This window comes from Pteropus medius, unplaced genomic scaffold (genome assembly GCF_902729225.1).
Source record: "Pteropus medius unplaced genomic scaffold, Ma_sr-lr_union100, whole genome shotgun sequence".
Classification (NCBI taxonomy): domain Eukaryota; kingdom Metazoa; phylum Chordata; class Mammalia; order Chiroptera; family Pteropodidae; genus Pteropus; species Pteropus medius.
Genome location: NW_024351729.1, coordinates 9,263,497 through 9,282,567, shown reverse-complemented (window position 1 = coordinate 9,282,567; position 19,071 = coordinate 9,263,497). Strand labels below are relative to the sequence as shown.

At 37.4% G+C, this 19,071-nt stretch overlaps 1 protein-coding gene across 4 annotated transcripts; it reads left to right on the top strand.

The window, feature by feature from the left end:
• The first annotated feature begins 202 nt into the window (after window positions 1-202).
• On the top strand, window positions 203-16,952 carry KCTD18 (potassium channel tetramerization domain containing 18). Of its 4 annotated transcripts, none has more exons than XM_039844356.1 (7): window positions 203-349; window positions 2,742-2,977; window positions 4,338-4,549; window positions 6,730-6,923; window positions 7,956-8,050; window positions 12,502-12,604; window positions 14,840-16,952. In XM_039844356.1, exons 2-7 carry the CDS (start codon window positions 2,818-2,820, stop codon window positions 15,330-15,332), a joined length of 1,257 nt encoding a protein of 418 aa, XP_039700290.1. In that variant the 5' UTR covers window positions 203-349; window positions 2,742-2,817; the 3' UTR covers window positions 15,333-16,952. The 4 variants fall into 4 exon arrangements, with proteins under 4 accessions (XP_039700290.1, XP_039700291.1, XP_039700292.1 ...); XM_039844357.1 differs by having other exon boundaries at window positions 251-405; XM_039844358.1 differs by lacking the exons at window positions 203-349; window positions 4,338-4,549 and having other exon boundaries at window positions 2,835-2,977.
• Window positions 16,953-19,071: the final 2,119 nt, after the last annotated feature.

The window sequence follows — 19,071 nt, the reverse complement described above, 5'->3', positions numbered from 1 at the left end:
CTTTCTTTTTCCTGCAGGGGTACCAAGAACCCTGATTCGCGACCGCTCGCTCCCTTGGCAGGCAGAGGAGACGTGCCGAGCGGGACCAGTCCGGGGGCGGGACCAGTCCGAGGGCGGGGCGCGGGAGGGGCGGGGCGGGACCAGCCCGGGGCGGGGCGCGGGAGGGGTGGGGTGGGCGTGTCCCGGGCGGAGCCTCTGTGTCTCCTGTCGCCGCTGCGGGGCCGGGCCGCACGGGGGCGCCGCTGGGGCCGCGCTGCTTCAGGAGTTGCTGAGCGGCCGCGGAGGCACTCACTTCCGCGTCCGGCCGGGCGGTGTCTGGCGGCCGCGCCGAGGGCCGGGCCGGTCGCAGGTCAGTCGGGGAGGCTGCCTACCCGGCCCCGCCCGTGCGGAGGAACTGGGCTCAGGGTGGGCCGCGGGCCCGGGAGGCGGCGGGGCGGCCCGAGGAAGGACCCGGGCCGCGCTATAACTCGGGCGGCCCGGGCTGCTGGCTCAGGCCGATTCCGGGTCCGCGGGCTGCGGGGAGACTCCGGCGGGGCTTTGTGGTGTCCCAGCCCCTTTCGTCCCACCTCGTGGGAGGGGCGTGAGTCCCTAGAGCAGCGTTTCTCAAAGTAGATCCTTGGGCGAACTCCTGACGCCTCCTCAGACTTTCTGAACCGGACTCTGGGGTGGCCCGGGAATCTGCATTTCAGCAAGCGTTCCTGATGGTTTTGAATCAGGTGGTCACAGGACCGCACTTAGGGGATACTTCCTCAGAGGACAGGGCACTTCCATCACAGCAGGGAGCTAAGCAGTACATTTGAGGATGGGGCATCATGACTGGCCTTGAAATGGTATTGGTCCTCTGCCTTAGAAGAGACTGACCGAGGCAGGGGCGACTCTTAAATCCTCGCACTCAGGGTGCGCTGTGTTCCATCCAGTTGCCACCAACAGGAGTCTTCAGATGGGCAGATGCTCAGTGAAGTGCCTGCCTGGGTCAGGAGCCTCAGGGGCGAAAAAGTGCTGAGGAAGGCAGTGTGGGGTGCAGCAGGAAGAGCTTGGGAGTTGGTCGTGCTGACTGGATTGGGCCTGTCTCCATCACTTACTAGCGAGGCAGGCTTAGTGTGGACCCTGCACACATCTCTATTCCTTTCCCCAGTGTCCTCATCTGTAAATAGGCACAGTTCTTACCTCGTAGGGCTTTTGTGTGAATTAGGTCATGTCTGTCAAGTGTCTCCAATAGTGGCTGGCACATAGTAAGCGTATAGTAAATGGAAATTAGTAAGAATGACACAGGCCCTGCTTTCCAGGGGCTTTTAGTCCCCCAAACTAGAGATTAACCAAGTAGGATAAAATGTGGACAGAGGTACAAAGTATGTTTGGAGAACTGTGCAAAGATTTTAACTTGGGGGTGCTTTGGAAGGTTATGCAAGTAATGAGGTTTGCCTGGGGCTTTGAGGAATAGATACAATTCCAGGGAGCTGGTAACTAGGGCAGCATGAACCAGTTCCATCCCATGCCTCAGAGGTGGTTGGTTCTCTCACACAAATCATTGGGGGCCTGCTCCTAGGTCTTACAGATGGTGCAAGAAGTCACATCCATAAGTGTTTTTGAAGGCCAGACCGTTGTTCCATTATAATTTCTGTCTGCTGGTCATGTTTGACACATGGTTTTCCTTAGACTGACGGTCTCTCATTTATTTCATTGGAGACTGGCTAAATTAGAGCATCTACAAGAGGACCTTAGTTGATCACAAGCGAATTGCTATGGATGCAGTTAAACCTCTTGGCAGTATTCTTACACTTGCTATGAAATGTGCATATATGGTAGATCTCAATATTGGGAGTACCTTTTTTGTCACAGTATTGTTTTAGGTACCATAAAAATGCCACAGTTGCCTGTGATTCATTCATCCCCAGGATGGATTAAGAAATCAAATCCTTGAAACTACCCTAAAGCTTCAGCCATTTTAGAGCGAAGAAGCCAGATGAGTTAGAGGCGTTACTGTTCTTCCGTGGCAGTCTGGCTACTGGTTTACTTAGAATTCTGATCTCAGTTGATAAATTATATCTTCTTTAATTATATCTAACTTAAGAATTGCAATTGCAATTACCATTGTTAATAAACTCAGCTCTTTTGTTTCTTTAAATCCACAAAGCCCATATCAAACCTCTCAGTATACACCTTATGGTAAAGTTTATGTATCATTATAGGTAATATTTATCATTTATTGAGTACTGACTTTGAGCCAGAGACTGTTCTGTATGCTTTTTATGATTCTCAGTTATTCCTCCAGTAGTCCTTTGAGATAGGTATCATCCCTACCAACATTTTGGGTGAGGACACAGACTGAGGAAGGTGAGAATTTGCCATGAGGTCCCAGAGCTAGTGAGTAAATGTTAGAGCCCATACTGCACACTGATCTCTGCATTCTAGACAGCTCTCCCAGACTTACTGTAGTTTAAAAAGACGTGAATATTGAAGATCATAAGCACACCTCACCTTTGCTTTATATATGACACACAATGTGTTATTTAATTCTTTAAACAGTCATCTCAACAGCTAAATAAACTATTACTGATTTGGTCAGTAATAGTTTATTATCATTTACAAATACTCTGAGCCAGAGTTTTTCAGCTTCTCAGCAATCTCAAACTTCACTCATGTAAAATCCTTCAATATTGCCAAATTGGATTAAAATGTATTTATTATCTATTTGGTGTATTGTTAGAAATGTCAATGGTGATAGTCCTTTGTTTTTACAGAGGGGCACCAGGACCACCACTGTTTTTGCAGCTTCTGAAAGTGTTTCAAGGAAAAATTCAAGTGTTGGTGGGAGCAATGGAAGGTCACAAGGCAGACGAAGAGATGTTAGATATTCTTCGACTGAACGTGGGTGGCTGTATTTATACAGCCAGGCGTGAGTCCTTGTGCCGTTTTAAGGACTCCATGCTGGCATCCATGTTCAGTGGTCGTTTCCCTCTAAAAACAGATGAATCAGGTAAATATGTAAAGTCTATAAGCATGATCATGAATATTCATTAAAATAAGAATCTAGTTTAAATTCCCTTTGATTTTTTTCCTAATTTCAAAAGAATATATTAGATTAATTTATTAATTAGTGAGATCATTAGGACTGCATGGAGATTTATTGAATACATGGAGAAATTAAATACCAGTTTCTAGAATCTGTGATGCTGTTTCTAAGAGTTGACAAAAAAAGTGAGAGTATGTAAAGGCCAATCATGACCTAATTATGGGGATTAATTATATATGAAAGTTGTTACATTCATGCAATTCCATGGGTGAAGGTATTGAGGCTGATTAAATATATTAGCTTCTCTATAATTTTCAAGTTAAAAAGTGTATATCTCTGGAGAAAGCAGTTGCCCTCATCACTGACAGAGCAGTCATTGTTAGTGTAGAATGAGTGTTAAACTTGTCACTTAGTCTAGATGCAAGCAGACTTTTTGCACATCTTAGTGGTTCTGGGGGTCATAGAACCCACTCTTGCTTCTGTGTTAGAAGAGAGGGATTGAGGAGTCTTGAGCATGAGGGGCTATTAGTAACCCTGGGTCTTGAGAGATTGCTTTGCCAGCTGAATGGCAGTTGAAAGAATGGAAAACACTGATGGTCAGTGCCCAGGGCTTGATGTCCATCTGGACAGCAAGGTTGCTAGTGAACAAGCAGAGACCAAATTTTTTTCTCTGTCCCAAAGTTTTACCTTCTTAATCCTTTCTTTTCTAAACTAATCAATGGAGAAAAAGAATTGTTGAGTAACCTCATACAGAAGTGTTTTTTTTTTTTTTAAATTCTGATAAATGATCTAAGAATGGTCTCTTATTATAAAGTAGTACCAGCATAGCATTTATTTTTTGAAGTTTAGATTCTCATAGTACAAAGGGACTAATCTAATAAATCCAAGCATATGGCATGCTTGGAGCTAGGAACCCTGGGTTTATATGTCACCATTATAAGTCGACACAAACATTGGGCATAGTAATGAGCACTTTGCAAACCCTTATTAGAGAGGAACTCCAAAGCCTTTCCTGGCCCAGCTGGGCTGAGGTTAGGGGTAAGCTTCCATTCCTACTAGTAGTCCGAGGTCTCAATGGCTTTTGCAGTGGCCATTGTGGGAATATGGTCATTGCATCCAAAATTCCAAATGGAGTTCAGAATATATTTTCATATACTGTTGGTGAGAATGCAAAGGATCACCAAATTTGACTAAACCTAGATGTTAACTTTCTTGTGAGAAAGAAACATTTCTAACTTTAGTCTGATTTTAGTTTGACGTGTTGAAATTTTGTCAATGGTCATATGTTATCTGTGCAATCATTTTTGAACTGCATGTTTTCTAGGGGCTTGTGTTATTGACCGTGATGGACATCTATTTAAATACCTTTTGGATTATCTTCATGGAGAAGTTCACATTCCCACTGATGAGCAAACTCGTGTTGCTCTACAGGAAGAGGCTGATTACTTTGGCATCCCTTACCCGTACAGCCTGTCTGACCACTTGGCCAATGAAATGGAGACATATTCTTTAAGGTCAAATATAGAACTTAAAAAGGTCTTGGCATTTTCTTAAGTTTTAAAATATATATGCACGCACACACACATATTTATTTATGCACAAAATGTGTGTTATTTTGCATAGCCTGTGTTGTCACATAAACCAAACATGAGATAGTTTTATTTTTTTATGATTTTTCAAGGCACATTTCTAAATTACTAGTAGTCATTTTTAAGGTCGAAATTGTATTCTAGGAAAGTGTATTACACTGCCACTCATAGGTTTATGGAGTTTTTATTTCTCATTGAGGATTTAACACTTTCTAATGAGTGTCTTATAGACCTGTTCTTCTCTTGAAGTTCTTTTTAAATTAAGAGCAATACTGTAGTATATGAGGGTGTAGTAATATTATTTTGTTTACAGAAATGATTTTTTAAAATCTCTTACCTAATTTAGTGAATGTAGCAGTTTGTTACTAAGTTAAAACGTCAGTTTCATTAATTCATTTTGAGATTATTAAGTCTCTTTTAATGTGCTTCTATTTGAAATCACATTTTAAAGATCTTTACATAACTTAAAAAGCTTCATTGTCTTATTTTATTGGTAAGTATTAGGTTTGCTATTAGCACCTTTGGACATCTAAAGAAAATATTTTTCCTAGATAATTGTTAATAGTGAAAACAAATCTGAATTAATTGAATTTTTTAATTTGATGTCAGTGTTTGGGAGAGCAAGCTGATGGTATCGCTGTTAGGAGTGCAGCGTGAAGAGAAGTTGATTTGATTCCAGATCCCCTTTAGATATTTGCGTGGTTGTATGGATTCTGCTACTGAAGTTATTTATAAATTGAGTTATTAGTCTTTTGGTGCTGTTTGCCACATCTGCAGAATGGGGCTAAAAAAGCTTGACTGGAAGGTTGGGGTGGGTTAACATTCATCTTCTGAAGTCTCATCTCTATAGTCTTTTATTCCTGGTTTGTATTCAAAAAGGACATAGCATGCTACATTTATTCTGTCCGCCGACACATACTTATTTTAGTATGCAAAAGGGACATATCATGCGTGCATTCATTCTGTCTGCTGATACATATTTATTTCAAATGTTTTTGGCATATGGAGCTCTATTCTAGGGACTGTGTGGGACAGAAAGAAGTACAACATACAGTTTTTGCCTTTGAAGTTTATAATATAGTTGGGAATTCTTATAGATGTGTAAGTAAAGTTAAAAAGCAATACAGAAGTTAGGTAGCGGTATTAAATGAAAATGCAAGACGTGGCGGGGTCCTCTTTTCATTCACTGAGTCAGTAAATATTAAGCATCTCCTTTGCGTCAGACACTATTCCAGGCACTTGGCATATGAAACAAAACTGACAAAAGTGCTTGTCCTCAGGGCGCTCATAACAATAATGCCATCTCTCCCAGGGAAGGTCCTTGCCACTCCACTGGGCAAAGCCCTCCTGCTTTGTGCCCCTCAGTGCCTTGTAGGCTCACCTGGTAGCATTTGCTACATTGTGTGCTGATGGCTAATTTAATGTCTGTCTTCTGCATTAGCTGTAAACTCTAGGAGGGCTGGGGTCCTGTCTCTTGCTTACCTTGTTATCTCCAGGACCTTAGACAGTGCTCAGCACATAGTAGGTACTTAATATTCAAATAAATGAATGAATAGGTGGAGAGGTGTCAAATGATTTTAGACAGTAGCTATTCAGTTCATATATTCGGAGTATCTTTCAGTGTAAAAAGAACAAGTTAATCTGCTTAATCCATGATTGGATTTGGAGTTAAAAGCAAGGATCAACCATGGGGCTAGTTGGTAGAAAGTGAAAGGAAAATTGAGTCAAATGAAAAATTTAGGGGAAAATAAAGAGAAAAGTAAGAAAGTCTAACTCTTAGTTATTATATGAAGATTTTCAAATTAAAAATGATGTTGGTAGTGAAGCTAAAGAGGGAGGAAATAAAATATAATTTCCATGTGGAAAAGAATTCTCTAGATAAAAAGGTGTTGAATTTTTGGGTGGTGCTTTTTGTGATTTGCCCCTCACCCTAAATTCAACAAGTGTATGTTTGGTTTTTAAAGGCATAAAGACTAGGCTGAAATTTATAATCTTTTTATTTCCCTTATGACCAACTAAAATTATAGCTTTACATGAAAGTAACAGAACAAATTAATTTTTTAATTAAAAACTTACTTTCCAGAATTAAATTTAAATTTGATATGTATATATTTTTTTTTGCTCCAGGCTTTAACAGACTTCTGTGATTCGTATGGTTTAGTTTGCAATAAACCAACGGTTTGGGTTCTCCACTATCTTAACACATCTGGTGCAAGCTGTGAGAGTAGAATTATTGGTGTATATTCCACTAAAACTGATGGAACAGATGCTATTGATAAGCAGCTGGGAGGAAGAATTCACAGTAAAAGCATTTTTAAAAGGTATGTTCATATTTAAAAATGAAAAAGGAACAAAATAAAGTGTTGGTCTTACTGAATGGAATATGTGTTTGACTAGAAAAGACCATCAACACCTCCCAACAGACTGAATGAACCTGTGGAGCTGTGGAACCTACTTCATGGGGAGATTATAAATAAGACCATTTCACATATTTATAAGCTATAGGCCATCTACGTGGTCTAGTACATTTGTTCTCAACTGAGAGCGAGCATCAGAATCCCCTATGGGGCTTTATAAAAAAAAGGAAAGAAAAAAAAGCAAAGCCACATTCCTAGGCATCTCCCCCCTCAACCATAGTCTAGGGACAGAAGCACTGGCCTAGAACTTAGCAGGCCCACTGAGTGACCCAAGACTGGCCTGTGCCTTGGTGTCCTGTTTTAAGAAATAATGAAAGACTTCCCTGGTCCCTCCCAGCTTTAAAATTCTATAACTTGAACACGTTAAATTCTTAAGGGTTATTCTTTAAATATTTTCCCTGTAATCTTATTGACACTGGTCAATTCACTTAGCACAATTTTTAAAAAATTCTCTGGGAGATTGGATTGGGTCATGTATTAGTGATTAATGTATGACCATGTGAGCTTGTTTCTTAAATGATTGAATATGTCATCATTTCCTGAATTCTTTACAGGCAGGAATGTTTCCATATAAGATACATAAGTACCTGGCATAGCGCTAGGAAAGGTTTAATCAAAGTTGAGTCTTTTCTAATTTTACCGGAGTTAGGTGATTTTTTTTTAGAAAACTATTTTAAAGATTTGTTGGTTTTTGTTCACAGTCTATATTGTGGTACTTTACTACAGTAAAAAGACCAAATGTAGGTTAGTATACTCATAGTATACAGTATTATATATATACTGTATTAAAGGTCACAGAACAACTACTCAGTGCCTACATATTTTTTCCTTAATAAGCACTTATTGTCTAATATATACATACATATATATATTTGCACATATACACATGTATATACCTAGGTAGTACATTTTCATTACCTTTTGCAATATTTCTAGAGAGGCGGGAAATAATGTTCAGTACATATGGAGCTATTATTCAGTAGCAGAATTGAAGAAAATGATGGATGCCTTTGATGCCTGGGAAGGAAAAGGTACAGTACAATTCTTTTATTTCATGGCAGAAGGTAGACATATCCTTGATAAGACAAAGTAAGCTCAGATACAGCATTTCTTTTTTTGAGAAAGTGTTTGTGTGGAACCAGGTATTTGTCACGTCATGGTAACATTGCAACATTTTGCTTACAAATCTTTAAATGCCATGAGTTGCTTATTTAGTTCAATTAAACAAGAGTTTACTTAGCACTTACTATGTACCCAGCATTTTCCTAGTAGATTATACCTCTAAATTAAGCATAGATGTATAATTTAAAAAAAGAGGAAATGAAAATAATGCTGGGGACAATGTCTAAAGAGCCCTTATAAAACAATTAAAATAATCTTTAAATATATACTTTGGAACTACTTATATGAGAGTTGATAATAATAATGCTGTTTAATATCCAGTGTGATAAGTAGTTGATAGTCAGTATTTCTTAGTCCTAAAACAACCCCTATGCTATTTACCATTTTATGCATGAGAAAACAATCTCAGAGGGGCCATGCCTCTGGCTTAAGGATCACAGAGGGTTAACTGTTCTACACCTAATTTTTTTTCCCCCTTAAATAACAAGCATTTATTGAGTGTTAAGTGCAAGCACTATAATAAGTCCTAAAATTGGGTCCAAAGATAAATAAGACACGTCTGATTCTTTAAATGATCTTAAAAGCTGGTAGAGACAGCCATTGCAAGTCATATAAAAATGAATGAAAGGAGAGGAAGAGGCTTTTAAAAACTACATTAGCTGTTTCTCCTTCAGGCAGGGTGCTAGTACTTAAGCCTTCTTTCTTTGCTCAGCTTTGCCCCTCTCACTTTTTCTTTTTTTTCTTTTCATACTCCTCAAGCAGGCAGGATGAAGTATAATGAAAGAAGTGCTATTCCTTTTATTATTTTAGATTTAATTGACTTTGAGATGTTTGGGATTAAGTTGAGGAACAAACCCCTTGGTGTTCTGTGTCTCCTTTTGTGCCTCTGGACTGGCGGGTTGCTCAGGAGGCTTTGGGAAGGCCTGGCTGGGCTTCTTTCCCCACTGACATAGGAAGCTGGACCCGTGAGCTGGGATCACTGGCTTTTCAAGACATTCATCTGATTTCAACTTTTTAGGAAGTATGTAATGGAGTATCATTGTTATTTAATAGTGTTCTGGAAGGCCTGTGGAAAGTCATAAGACAGGAAACAGAACTAAGAGAAAGACCTCTTGGAAGGAAGAAGACATTATTTATAGACTATAAGTCTTTTTAGAAAACTCAAAAGAATAAAGATATTTGAAACGACACGTTTACTAGACTAAACTAGCTGGATATAAAGTGTAAGTAAATGAGGACCAGCAGTTTACTTATGATAAATTAATTAGAAATTATAGGGGAAAATTCCATTCACAGTAGCAATAAATAAAATAACTGAGACTACCCTACCAAGAAATATTTGAGTGTTTTATGAAGAAAACCGCTAAAATATATTTATCCATTCATCCATCTATAAAAAAGAAGACATGAAGATTATGCTGAGACATATCATGGTCCTGAATAAGAAATATGAATATTATAAAGATGTCAGTTCTCTTCAGATTAAATTATAAATTTAACACAATTTCTACCACAATATCAATAGAACTCTTTGGGAATCTGGAAATGATTCTAAAATTTCTTTGAAAGAATAAACAGGTAAAAGAGCCAAGAACATTCTGGGAAATAGAAGTCCTTAAAGGGATGAGTCTAACTCTGTTTGATAGAAAACATGGGGTAGATTTACAATAATAAAACACGTGTTTCTGGTATAAGAATAAATGCAGATATCAAGAGTAAAACTCAATAAAGTTATAAGAATAAAAGTACTGTCATAAGAAAGTCACGTAGTTGATTCACTAAAATATTAATGAAAAAAGGATAGATTATTTAAAAAATAATTGAGAAATATGCTTGGAAGAAAAACAACTTTAACTTCACATCATTTATCAAAATAATTTCAGGTAGATTTATGAATGAAAAATGAAACTAATAAGAGGAAATTTAAGCAAATGATTGATTTCTAAGTAGGAAAGAAATGATAAGCCTAACATAAATTGACCAAGGTTAATAAATTCAATTACATGATATTTAAAGTCTTAGAACTTTAATACAAACAAACAAAAATAAAATTAAAAGACTAATAAAAAACTGGGATAAATAATGTTATATTAACTAGAAAAAGAATATCCTTATATAGAGAAGGTAAAGAAGGTTTATGTAAATTGATTAGAAAATAAACTCCATCCCTACTACAAATAGATGTGCAAAGTTCATGAGCATAAAATTCTCAGAAGAGGAAGATGTAGCAGGAAGTTCAAACTCAATTATCAGTGAAATATATGTTAAATGATAACTATTTTTTAGGTACAAGATTAGTAAAGATCTCATGCATCTTTGGCAGGAGTAAAAATTAATATTACTTGTTTGGAAAATAATTTATCAGTACATATCAGTAGCATCGAATTGTTCATTATCTATGACCCAGTAATTATACCTCTAGGAATCCACCTTAAGGACATTGTAAAATTCAGGGATGTTCAATTAAGCATTACTCACAATAGGTAAAAAATGAAAAACTAAAAGCCTGTAATAGAGGGTTAAATACATTTTGGCATATCCATGCGATAACATAGCTGTTAAAATTATTTTTAATAACTTTTACATAAGTGAATGGCCGTGATAAAAAAATCAAGAGCAGAAAGAAAAGTGTTTTTAATTATGTGTATATCATATGAATAGAAAAAAGACGAAATACATCAAAATATAATGAATCATAATTTCTGATTTTCGGATTAGAAGTGATTTTGATTTTCTTATATATACTTTTCTCTATTTTCCAAGTCTTGTACAATGAATGTGAATTAATTTATAGGCAGGAAAAATAACAAAAGTTTTTAAAACAAATAGTGGCATATCCATACAATGGAATACTACTCAGTAATAAAACGATGATCATTGATACATATGTCAATATGGATAAGCCTTCAAAGCATCATGCTAAAGAAGCCAGACACAAAAGGCTACATACTGTATGATTCCATTTATGTGGAAAAGGCAAAACTAGGGGATAGAGCGACGGGATCTTTTTGGGGTGATAGAAATGTTCTATTTTCATTGTAGCCATGGTTACATGACTATATATTCGTCAAAACTCATTGAACTCTGTACTTAGAAAAGGGTGAATTTTACTGTATGTAACTTATATCTCAACAAATGACTTAAAAAAAAACAACGGATGAGATTGGGGAATGTTTTTGTAGCATAAGTAGGTTTGGGAGTGTTATAAAGCAGTTCCAGAAAGTTATTGTCTTAAAATGAGGTTCATAGAGTTCTTCGAGTTTTGAAAGTTTTTATTATGTATAAAAATTTACATGCCCAGCTTGCTAAGTTGGTTATTATTACCAGACCTTTAATGACAAAAAAGAAGACACCAAGTTTGTCCTTGGGACTTAAAGATGTTTTTGTTTTTGTTTTAGTGCCAGGCAATTTTTATTTAACCTCATTTTTAAGCCTTTCTTATTTTACCTATGTATAACTTTTAATGTTTTTTTTGAGGTGAAATTCACATAACAGAATTAATTAAATTATACATTTCAGTGGCATTGACTACATTCACAGTGTTGTATAACCACCATCTCTACTAGTTCCAAAACATTTTCATCACCCCAAAAGGAGCCGCAGTCCTCACGAAGCAGTTCTCATTTGCCTCTACCCTCATTGCCCAGTGGTCCCCAGTCCACTCTCTCTCAGCGGATTTGCCTATTCATAGTATGTGACTTTTGTGTCTGTCTGCTTTCACTGTTTTCAGGGTTCGTAAGAATATATTTTCAGCTTTTAATCAGGAACATACCAGATTTAAAAATTAAAATGAATTTGACTGAAATTGCAGCCTAACACATTAACTCAGATTATTCTTGTTTGAAAAGGTGCTGATAGGATAGTGGTATCTCATATTCGTATAGTGATTGCCTCTTACAGAGTGGTTGACAAAATTTACCTAATTTGAAGGTCATAGCAACCAAATGAGGTAGACAAAGAAAGTGTTCGCCCTCACTGCCCAATCCTTACGCTACTACCAACTCTATGACTTATAATAAAGGCACCTAATATGTCTTGAGTGCTTAGTCTGTGCTAGGCTAAAGGACGCCAGAGTCTGCATCCTTTAACCAGCAAACATAGCTGCCCAGGGCCCACATAGTGACCAGCTGGTTGTTAGCAGCAGAGCCAGGGCTGTTAGCCAGCTCTTCCTAGACCCAGGCCATAAGCTGTGTCACTACTTGCCCAGGCTCTTCGTGGGGGCATTTTCTGTATACCCCTCCCTTTGCCAAATGGGAGGCAAGGACCTCAAACTCTTTCTGGCTGGTCTCATATGAAAGAGTGCTTCTGAACATTTTGCAGTAGACAAGGGCCCTTTTAATTATGTCTTTTTATCTTCCAGGTGTTAGCTACTGGCGGGTGCCTCATGAGCTGATAGAATGTTGGACGTTGGAAGAGCGGCCCTTACTTGGAAGCCTGCGTCACATGGCCCCAATTCGAAAGAGGTTATCTATGCTCTGTTGATATTTTTTGACTTCTTTTTTTTTTTTAATCTGTGACTTATGTTTTTATTGTCTTTTTTGGAGATGTGAGCTTATTAATCATCTATATTCTGCCTTACCATCAAAATATAAATCTCGACAAATGCAAAGTTACCGAAACTATGTAAAAAGTACAAATAATTCTCTAAAACTGACTTATAGTATTTTTGGGGGGGAGAGTGTGATTTTAAAAATACTAGTGGACACAGTGGGTATGCTGTGGTAAGTAGTTTTCCTCACAAAGGTGAAATCTAGGCTTTATTGGGAATAGTCAAAAATTTTATTAGACTTAATATTTGAAATTTCCTGTGACTTATTTTTTATCTATCTATCTATCTGTCTATCTATCTATCTATCTATCTATCTATCTATCTATCTATTTTTATGGTGGCATTGGTTAATGAAATCCAATAAGTTTCAGCTGCACACTTTAACGATAAGGCATAGATATATATATATACACATATATACATATATATACACATATATACATATATATGTATATATTTACACAGCGTTTTCACCTCCTGTAGTTAGATTTCTTTCTGTCACATATTTGACCCCCTTTCCTGTGACTTATTCTTAATTTCTTTCTCCTTCCCATTGCCACAAGTAACATTTTAATTTCATGGTATTTTCTTGTGTTCTATGAAACTATTAGCTTTAAATTCACTCCACATCTGTGTCTTTCACTGTGCTTTAAGTACATTTAAAATCATCTTTATTTTCTGAATATTATTCATGGCTTTCAGACGTTCTGGTTTCTTGATCATCTGCTCTAGAATTTGATTCAATGCCCCTGTGAAATTTCATAATGCTCTCTTACTGTGGCCTCTGGGTCTTTCATAGAAATGCAAAGAAGTTTATTCAATTTTTAGTAGTTAATGCTCTCTTGTTAAAACAGGTATTTTTTATTAAAGGGCTTCATTTTGTTATCATTATTTATTTTGCCATTGAGCCTCTAGTTAGCAAATATTATTTGGGTCTAGAGCAATGGTCCTCAACTGGGGGTGATTTTGTTCCCCAGGGGATATTTCGCAATGTTTGGAGACATTTTTGGTTGTCACACCGTGGAGTGGGGATTGCTACTGGCATCTAGTGGGTAGAGGTCAGGGATGCTGGTAAACATTTTAGAATGCACAGGGTAGCCCCACAGCAAAGAATTATCCAACCTAAAATGGCAATAGTGCCAAGATTGAGAAACCTTGATCTGTAGTCTAGTGGAAGATGTGGACAGAAAACAAAGCAGCAGGAATGGTGTTATGGAGACTCTTCTCTGTGTTCATTGTCTTTCCTCTGGGATTTTATTAAACATCATTTTTGATGCATTGACAGGATAATGATAACAATGAATTAGAAGCACTTGTGAGGTCTCAAAACTGTCTGACTCACCAGAGGAAATTTAGTTATGTTCAATAGAGTTTTAGCGTTGAATGTATTATACAACAGACCCTCCTTATCTGTGGAGGACACGTTTCAAGACACCTAGTGGATGCCTGAAACTGCAGTTGTACTGAACCCTATATATACAGTTTCATCGTAATGGAAGATTTGTTTTAGATAGTATCCTTTTTCCTTAATCAACTTTTTCAACACTGCTGGAAATGTGGCAGCAAGTTCTTCGTTGGCAGATGCAGCTTCTATAGTAATTTTTATATTTTTCAGTGCAAACCTATTCCTGAATTTGTGTAACCATCTGTTACTTGTAGTAAATGGCTTGGTGTCACTCGTTTCAGGGGATCTTTGCTGAAGTCTTCATATAGGCTCAATGCTTTCTGGCATGACGTGTTGCCATCAGTTAGAACATGTTTTCTGTTATGTCTTCCAACCACAAATTTAATTCCTTTTTCATCTTAACTAAACATTTATCACACACTGTGGATCACATCAGGATTCTTGGGAATAGAGTGATATGTTGTGTAATTCTCATATAACATCTCATCTACAAATTTTAACTTGTTGGTATTATGTGTAATTTTAAAGAGTTTGTATTCAAGTTGAAACAATCTTTTATAAATTTGCTAATTTACTTTTTGACCATGGAGAGAGATGAGAGGTGAGGTATGTTGATACTTATAAACCTCTTGACTCAAATTCTTGATGAAAAACTTTTTGTTCACTTTGAAGGTAAACTTTGGAGACTTTTCATTAATTGTTGAGCGTGTAACTGCTGACAGTCACATTCTTCTGTATTTATAGGCGACTGATAGCGTTCACTGAAGAGGAAGAAGGTGTGAACTGTAAGACTGGTCCTAAGCCCGTCAGATTTTTGGGCCCTTCCACTAGCACCCAAATTAAAGTCAAGAACTCGGCTTCAATCAGGGTGTCTCCAGCTAGTGCCCTCCAGGCCTGGTCCCCGGCAATGGCAAACCAGTCTCCAGGTGGAATGACAGCTCAGCGCTCTGCTGGGTCAAAAGCCCCATCCCCCTTGGGCACTGGGGTACCCGGGCATTCCCTGGCTTCCCGGGGTACCGGGAGCGCTGAAAACGGAGCCACACACCCACTTCCGGCTAAGGTTCTGCTCTCCGACAAGAAGGCCACGCCGCACCGAGTAATAAAACTGAAGCGGACTCCACTGTGCGCCACTGGCCCTTCCCCGCCTGCCTGCACAGCAGCGAGGCCCGCGGGGGCCCCGAATCCGCCCAGCCCCGAAAACGGGCGGACCGAACATGAGCAGGGCAAGACCGATTGATGGAAACGGTGTCCTTTGATGTCCCGTTTGCCTCACAGAGCTTCCAGTCCGTTTGATACGAATAAGTGACACTGTTTGTTGATGCAGTTGAGGTGAAAACTTAATGTTTCTATTCAGGATAATTACGGGAAAAATAGATTGTGTGAAGTAGGAATGGAGGAGGGGAGACTTTAGGTGGTTAGGGCTATATTTACATCTCATTTTCCCAACTTTTAAATGATAATTTGTCATGGACAGTTTGAATTTCAGATTTTTAATAGGTTTTTTTTTCAAGTTAATTGGTATTAAGGCAACAAAACAGTACAGCAGAATCGTCACTAGAGAAGTTTACTTTGTTGCTGAAATAATTAGACTCTAGACACTTGTCTAATACTACTCATTGAAGCCCAGGGATAGGAGTGAGTTCCGGCTTAGATATTCCTGTCTGGTGAAATACGGAGGGTGATATCAGTGCTTTCCTGTGCTACACCAGAGCCAAGAGGGATTTGAGAGAAAACGTAGATCAAGGCAAACTCCCTTCAGATTTCTCTCAGTCTCTAAAGGCAACATGAAAAGAAATGATAGGGAGGAAAATAAGGATAATTTGAGATCACTCTTTGACTCTCACTTAATCGAACTATTTTCTTTCCTAGATTGGCTTTTCTTACTCCTTATATTAACAGATTTATTTATATATCACAAGACGATTTCTTGGGATAAAAGCTATATAACATGTCTTTGGAATAAATTGTTAAAATAGTTTATTTTAATTTGAATAGTGAAGTTTTGAAAGTACTTTGAAAAAGAAGAGTTGAAAGTTAAATTTTGTTTTTCAGAAATGACCATTAAAGAGTTATTCTGATTACACAGTATGATTTTTTATACATAAAATTTCCACATAACTTGAATTTACTATTTTTAAAAAGAATATTTTGATTAATCCTCTATTTTTTCACAACTATTGAGTTGTGTGTGTTTACTCATACATGTTATGTTTTATAATTGGATTACATTTTTCTGCCTTCAGTGAGCAAATATGCCTTCAGTGTGTTAAAAATAAGTTCATAAAGCAGGGTACTTTTTTACTCAGTGCTTATCATTGTACTTTCATTGCTTCGAAAGAGTAAAGTAAATATATTCAAAACATTACTTTTTACAAAATAAAGTAAAACTTTTCCATAAAAAGTGACATTTTCTGTTACTGTACTTATTCTTAAGCCTTAGAGCTCTTCAATAGTTTGAAACCTTGTCAATTTACATACATTATCTATTTCTGCTTACAAAATTGCTTTCCTGTAGAGGACATGTATGAAATAATTAAACCAATTTTGGGTAGATATCCAAATACCAGCAGCCTTTTAGAATAGGTGGCTTATTTGGCCAGAAAAAAAGAAAGTTTAACTGAAGAGTCATGAATGACGTTCCCCTGTGGAATATATAAAATATTCAGTTACATTTGAAAAATACTATTATAGAGAATTCAGGCATTTTGAAAATCAAAGACCATAGTGAATTTTGAGAACTTCCAATTTGGATTTAAGTATTGCTTGATCTAGGATATTTTGAATTGATTCAGTAAGAAAATTTTATAAATTAATAATGTGTATTTTATACATAATAAACATTTATCTGGAAAAGAAACACCTTGATTTATCATGGGTGATTCAGTCAACAGCCTGCACTTCTTTGGGGAGTTTAAGAGATCATCTCTTTAGTGCGCATAGCCTTTACAAGGAGAGAGTTTTTGGAATAACTATGGGGCTGTGGCACAGCTGAGGTGGGAGGGGACAAAACGTCCCTTATAGGTATCAATGAGTCAAAGTCAAATTCAGAATGCTGGAGTAACTTGAACCTTACTTTATTTGGGCATGGTTCCCTGGAGGTTAGTTTAATTTCACATGAAAACATATTTTTTTCTAACACTAGACCTTATAAACATGAAAGAGTTGGTAACTCATCATAACCCATTACTCTTCCTGGAAAAAATAAAAATTAAAAAAAGGAAAGCATGTTTTATAGATAATGATTCAGTCTCATTACTTTGGAGAAGTAGGTTTATGTAGTTGGATCCGAGGACAATAGACATTCTCAATGGTGAGTAGGATATTAGATATTGTTCATACAGAAAAAGATAATTGACTGTGCCCTTTCAGGTAATTTTTGAAAACTGGTTTACCCTCATTAAAACTGGTTAGTTATATCATGGTGAGCCTGAGACTGGCAATGGGGACCTACTGAAGGATTTGCTTTGCTAATATTTTTAAATAAGTTTTTGTTTCAATATTGCCTTATATTAGTTTATATTTTCATGTATTTTATTTCATCCTGTTCATTTTGCTTTCAGACAACAACATAATGAAGATAGTCTTTCCCAATTTCTTAAAGATCAAGAAAATGAGGTTCAGCAAAGTTAAGGTTGTACAGTAATGACTCCCCCACCCCACATTTTCGCCCCATAATCTGTTTTCCACAGAATGACACAGTATCACTGACCAAAGGAAAAGCTAGAGGGAGGAAGCAGATATAAAAGTGAATTTGGTTAAAGTTTTTGAGCAGAAAAGTATTAAAGTATTGGATGACATGTCTGTCTCCTCCTAGACAGGGACTGTCGCCTGTGTACCTGCAATGCCTGGTGTACTAGGCCTTCAGTAAATTTATGAACAGTTAGGGCAGCCCCCTTCTCTGCCCCCCAATTATTTTAAAAAATGTAGCAATCTTCAAGAGGTGCAGAAACTAATTTCTGTCCTTGCAGGGTTTATACTGTCAGACCGAAGGTGCTAGTGGAAGTTCCTTAGTGCTGTGATTATTGCTTATGACCGCAATTACCATTAGTAATGACAGTAACAGTTACATAACTTGTCAAATTGTGTAAAGTAATTCAGAGACATGGATCACAAGAGCCCAGAGAGGTCGCTGGTGGATACTGCTTGACTTCTGAGAAAAGGAAAAAGCAGTCTGGCCTCTCCCCCTCTGCTTTAGTGCTCCTGCTAGAATTGCTGATGCAATTTCTTTTTCCATTCACAGACTAAGTCCTATTGCTTCTTGAGCAAGTGCTAATGTTGAGAAAAATTGTTGACTCATTTCCCAGTCTGTGGTTAAATACAGTATAATTATTATCCAGCTATAGCTTGATTTTTAGAAAGGTATTAACATGCAGTCATATTTGGCCTTTCCTGAGAAATTATTCATCGAAAAATTTTGATTTAAATAGCATTTTGAATATGTACAAATCGTTCTGTAAAGGGAAGAATGCAAACATTCATATGAATGTATAGTTGCCTTATAAAGGATTGCCTTATACCTGCAAATCCTTTGGATAGCTTTAATCTACATTTGGTAGGATGTTGGTCAGATATTATGGAAAAAGTATGAACTTGAGAAAATGAAAGGAAAGAACTATAGAAAACGAAAAGAATTTTCAAATGATTTACATATGTGTATTTCTAAGTTAACTAGGAACTTTCTAATTATGGAAAATACTGTCATTTTCCCTGTATGCCAAAACTCTCCCTTGAAAACTGTCAACAAGTTGCTGATTCTTTAGTCAGTGAAGAGTGGATGAGTGATTCTTTGTTTAGGTCTGCAGTTAGTATGCAGGATTTCAAGCATGTAGTACAGCCAAAAAAGGAAACTTCATGAATAGCTAACAGAAAAAAAATTGGTTTCCAGCTGTTTTCAGAATTTCACATTCAGAGCATTTGGTTGGTGGTGCAGCCTCAGAGGGGCCATTTCCACTTGTAGTCCTGTCAGCCCCATGAGA

What these genes read in the sequence shown, in the direction of transcription:
- KCTD18 (XM_039844356.1), top strand. Translation starts at nt 2,818, where the DNA reads ATGGAAGGTCACAAGGCAGACGAAGAGATGTTAGATATTCTTCGACTG. An exon ending in TCTAAAAACAGATGAATCAG is followed by an intron (nt 2,978 to 4,337) that starts GTAAATATGTAA and finishes CATGTTTTCTAG; the next exon opens with GGGCTTGTGTTATTGACCGT. An exon ending in CAAATATAGAACTTAAAAAG is followed by an intron (nt 4,550 to 6,729) that starts GTCTTGGCATTT and finishes TTTTTGCTCCAG; the next exon opens with GCTTTAACAGACTTCTGTGA.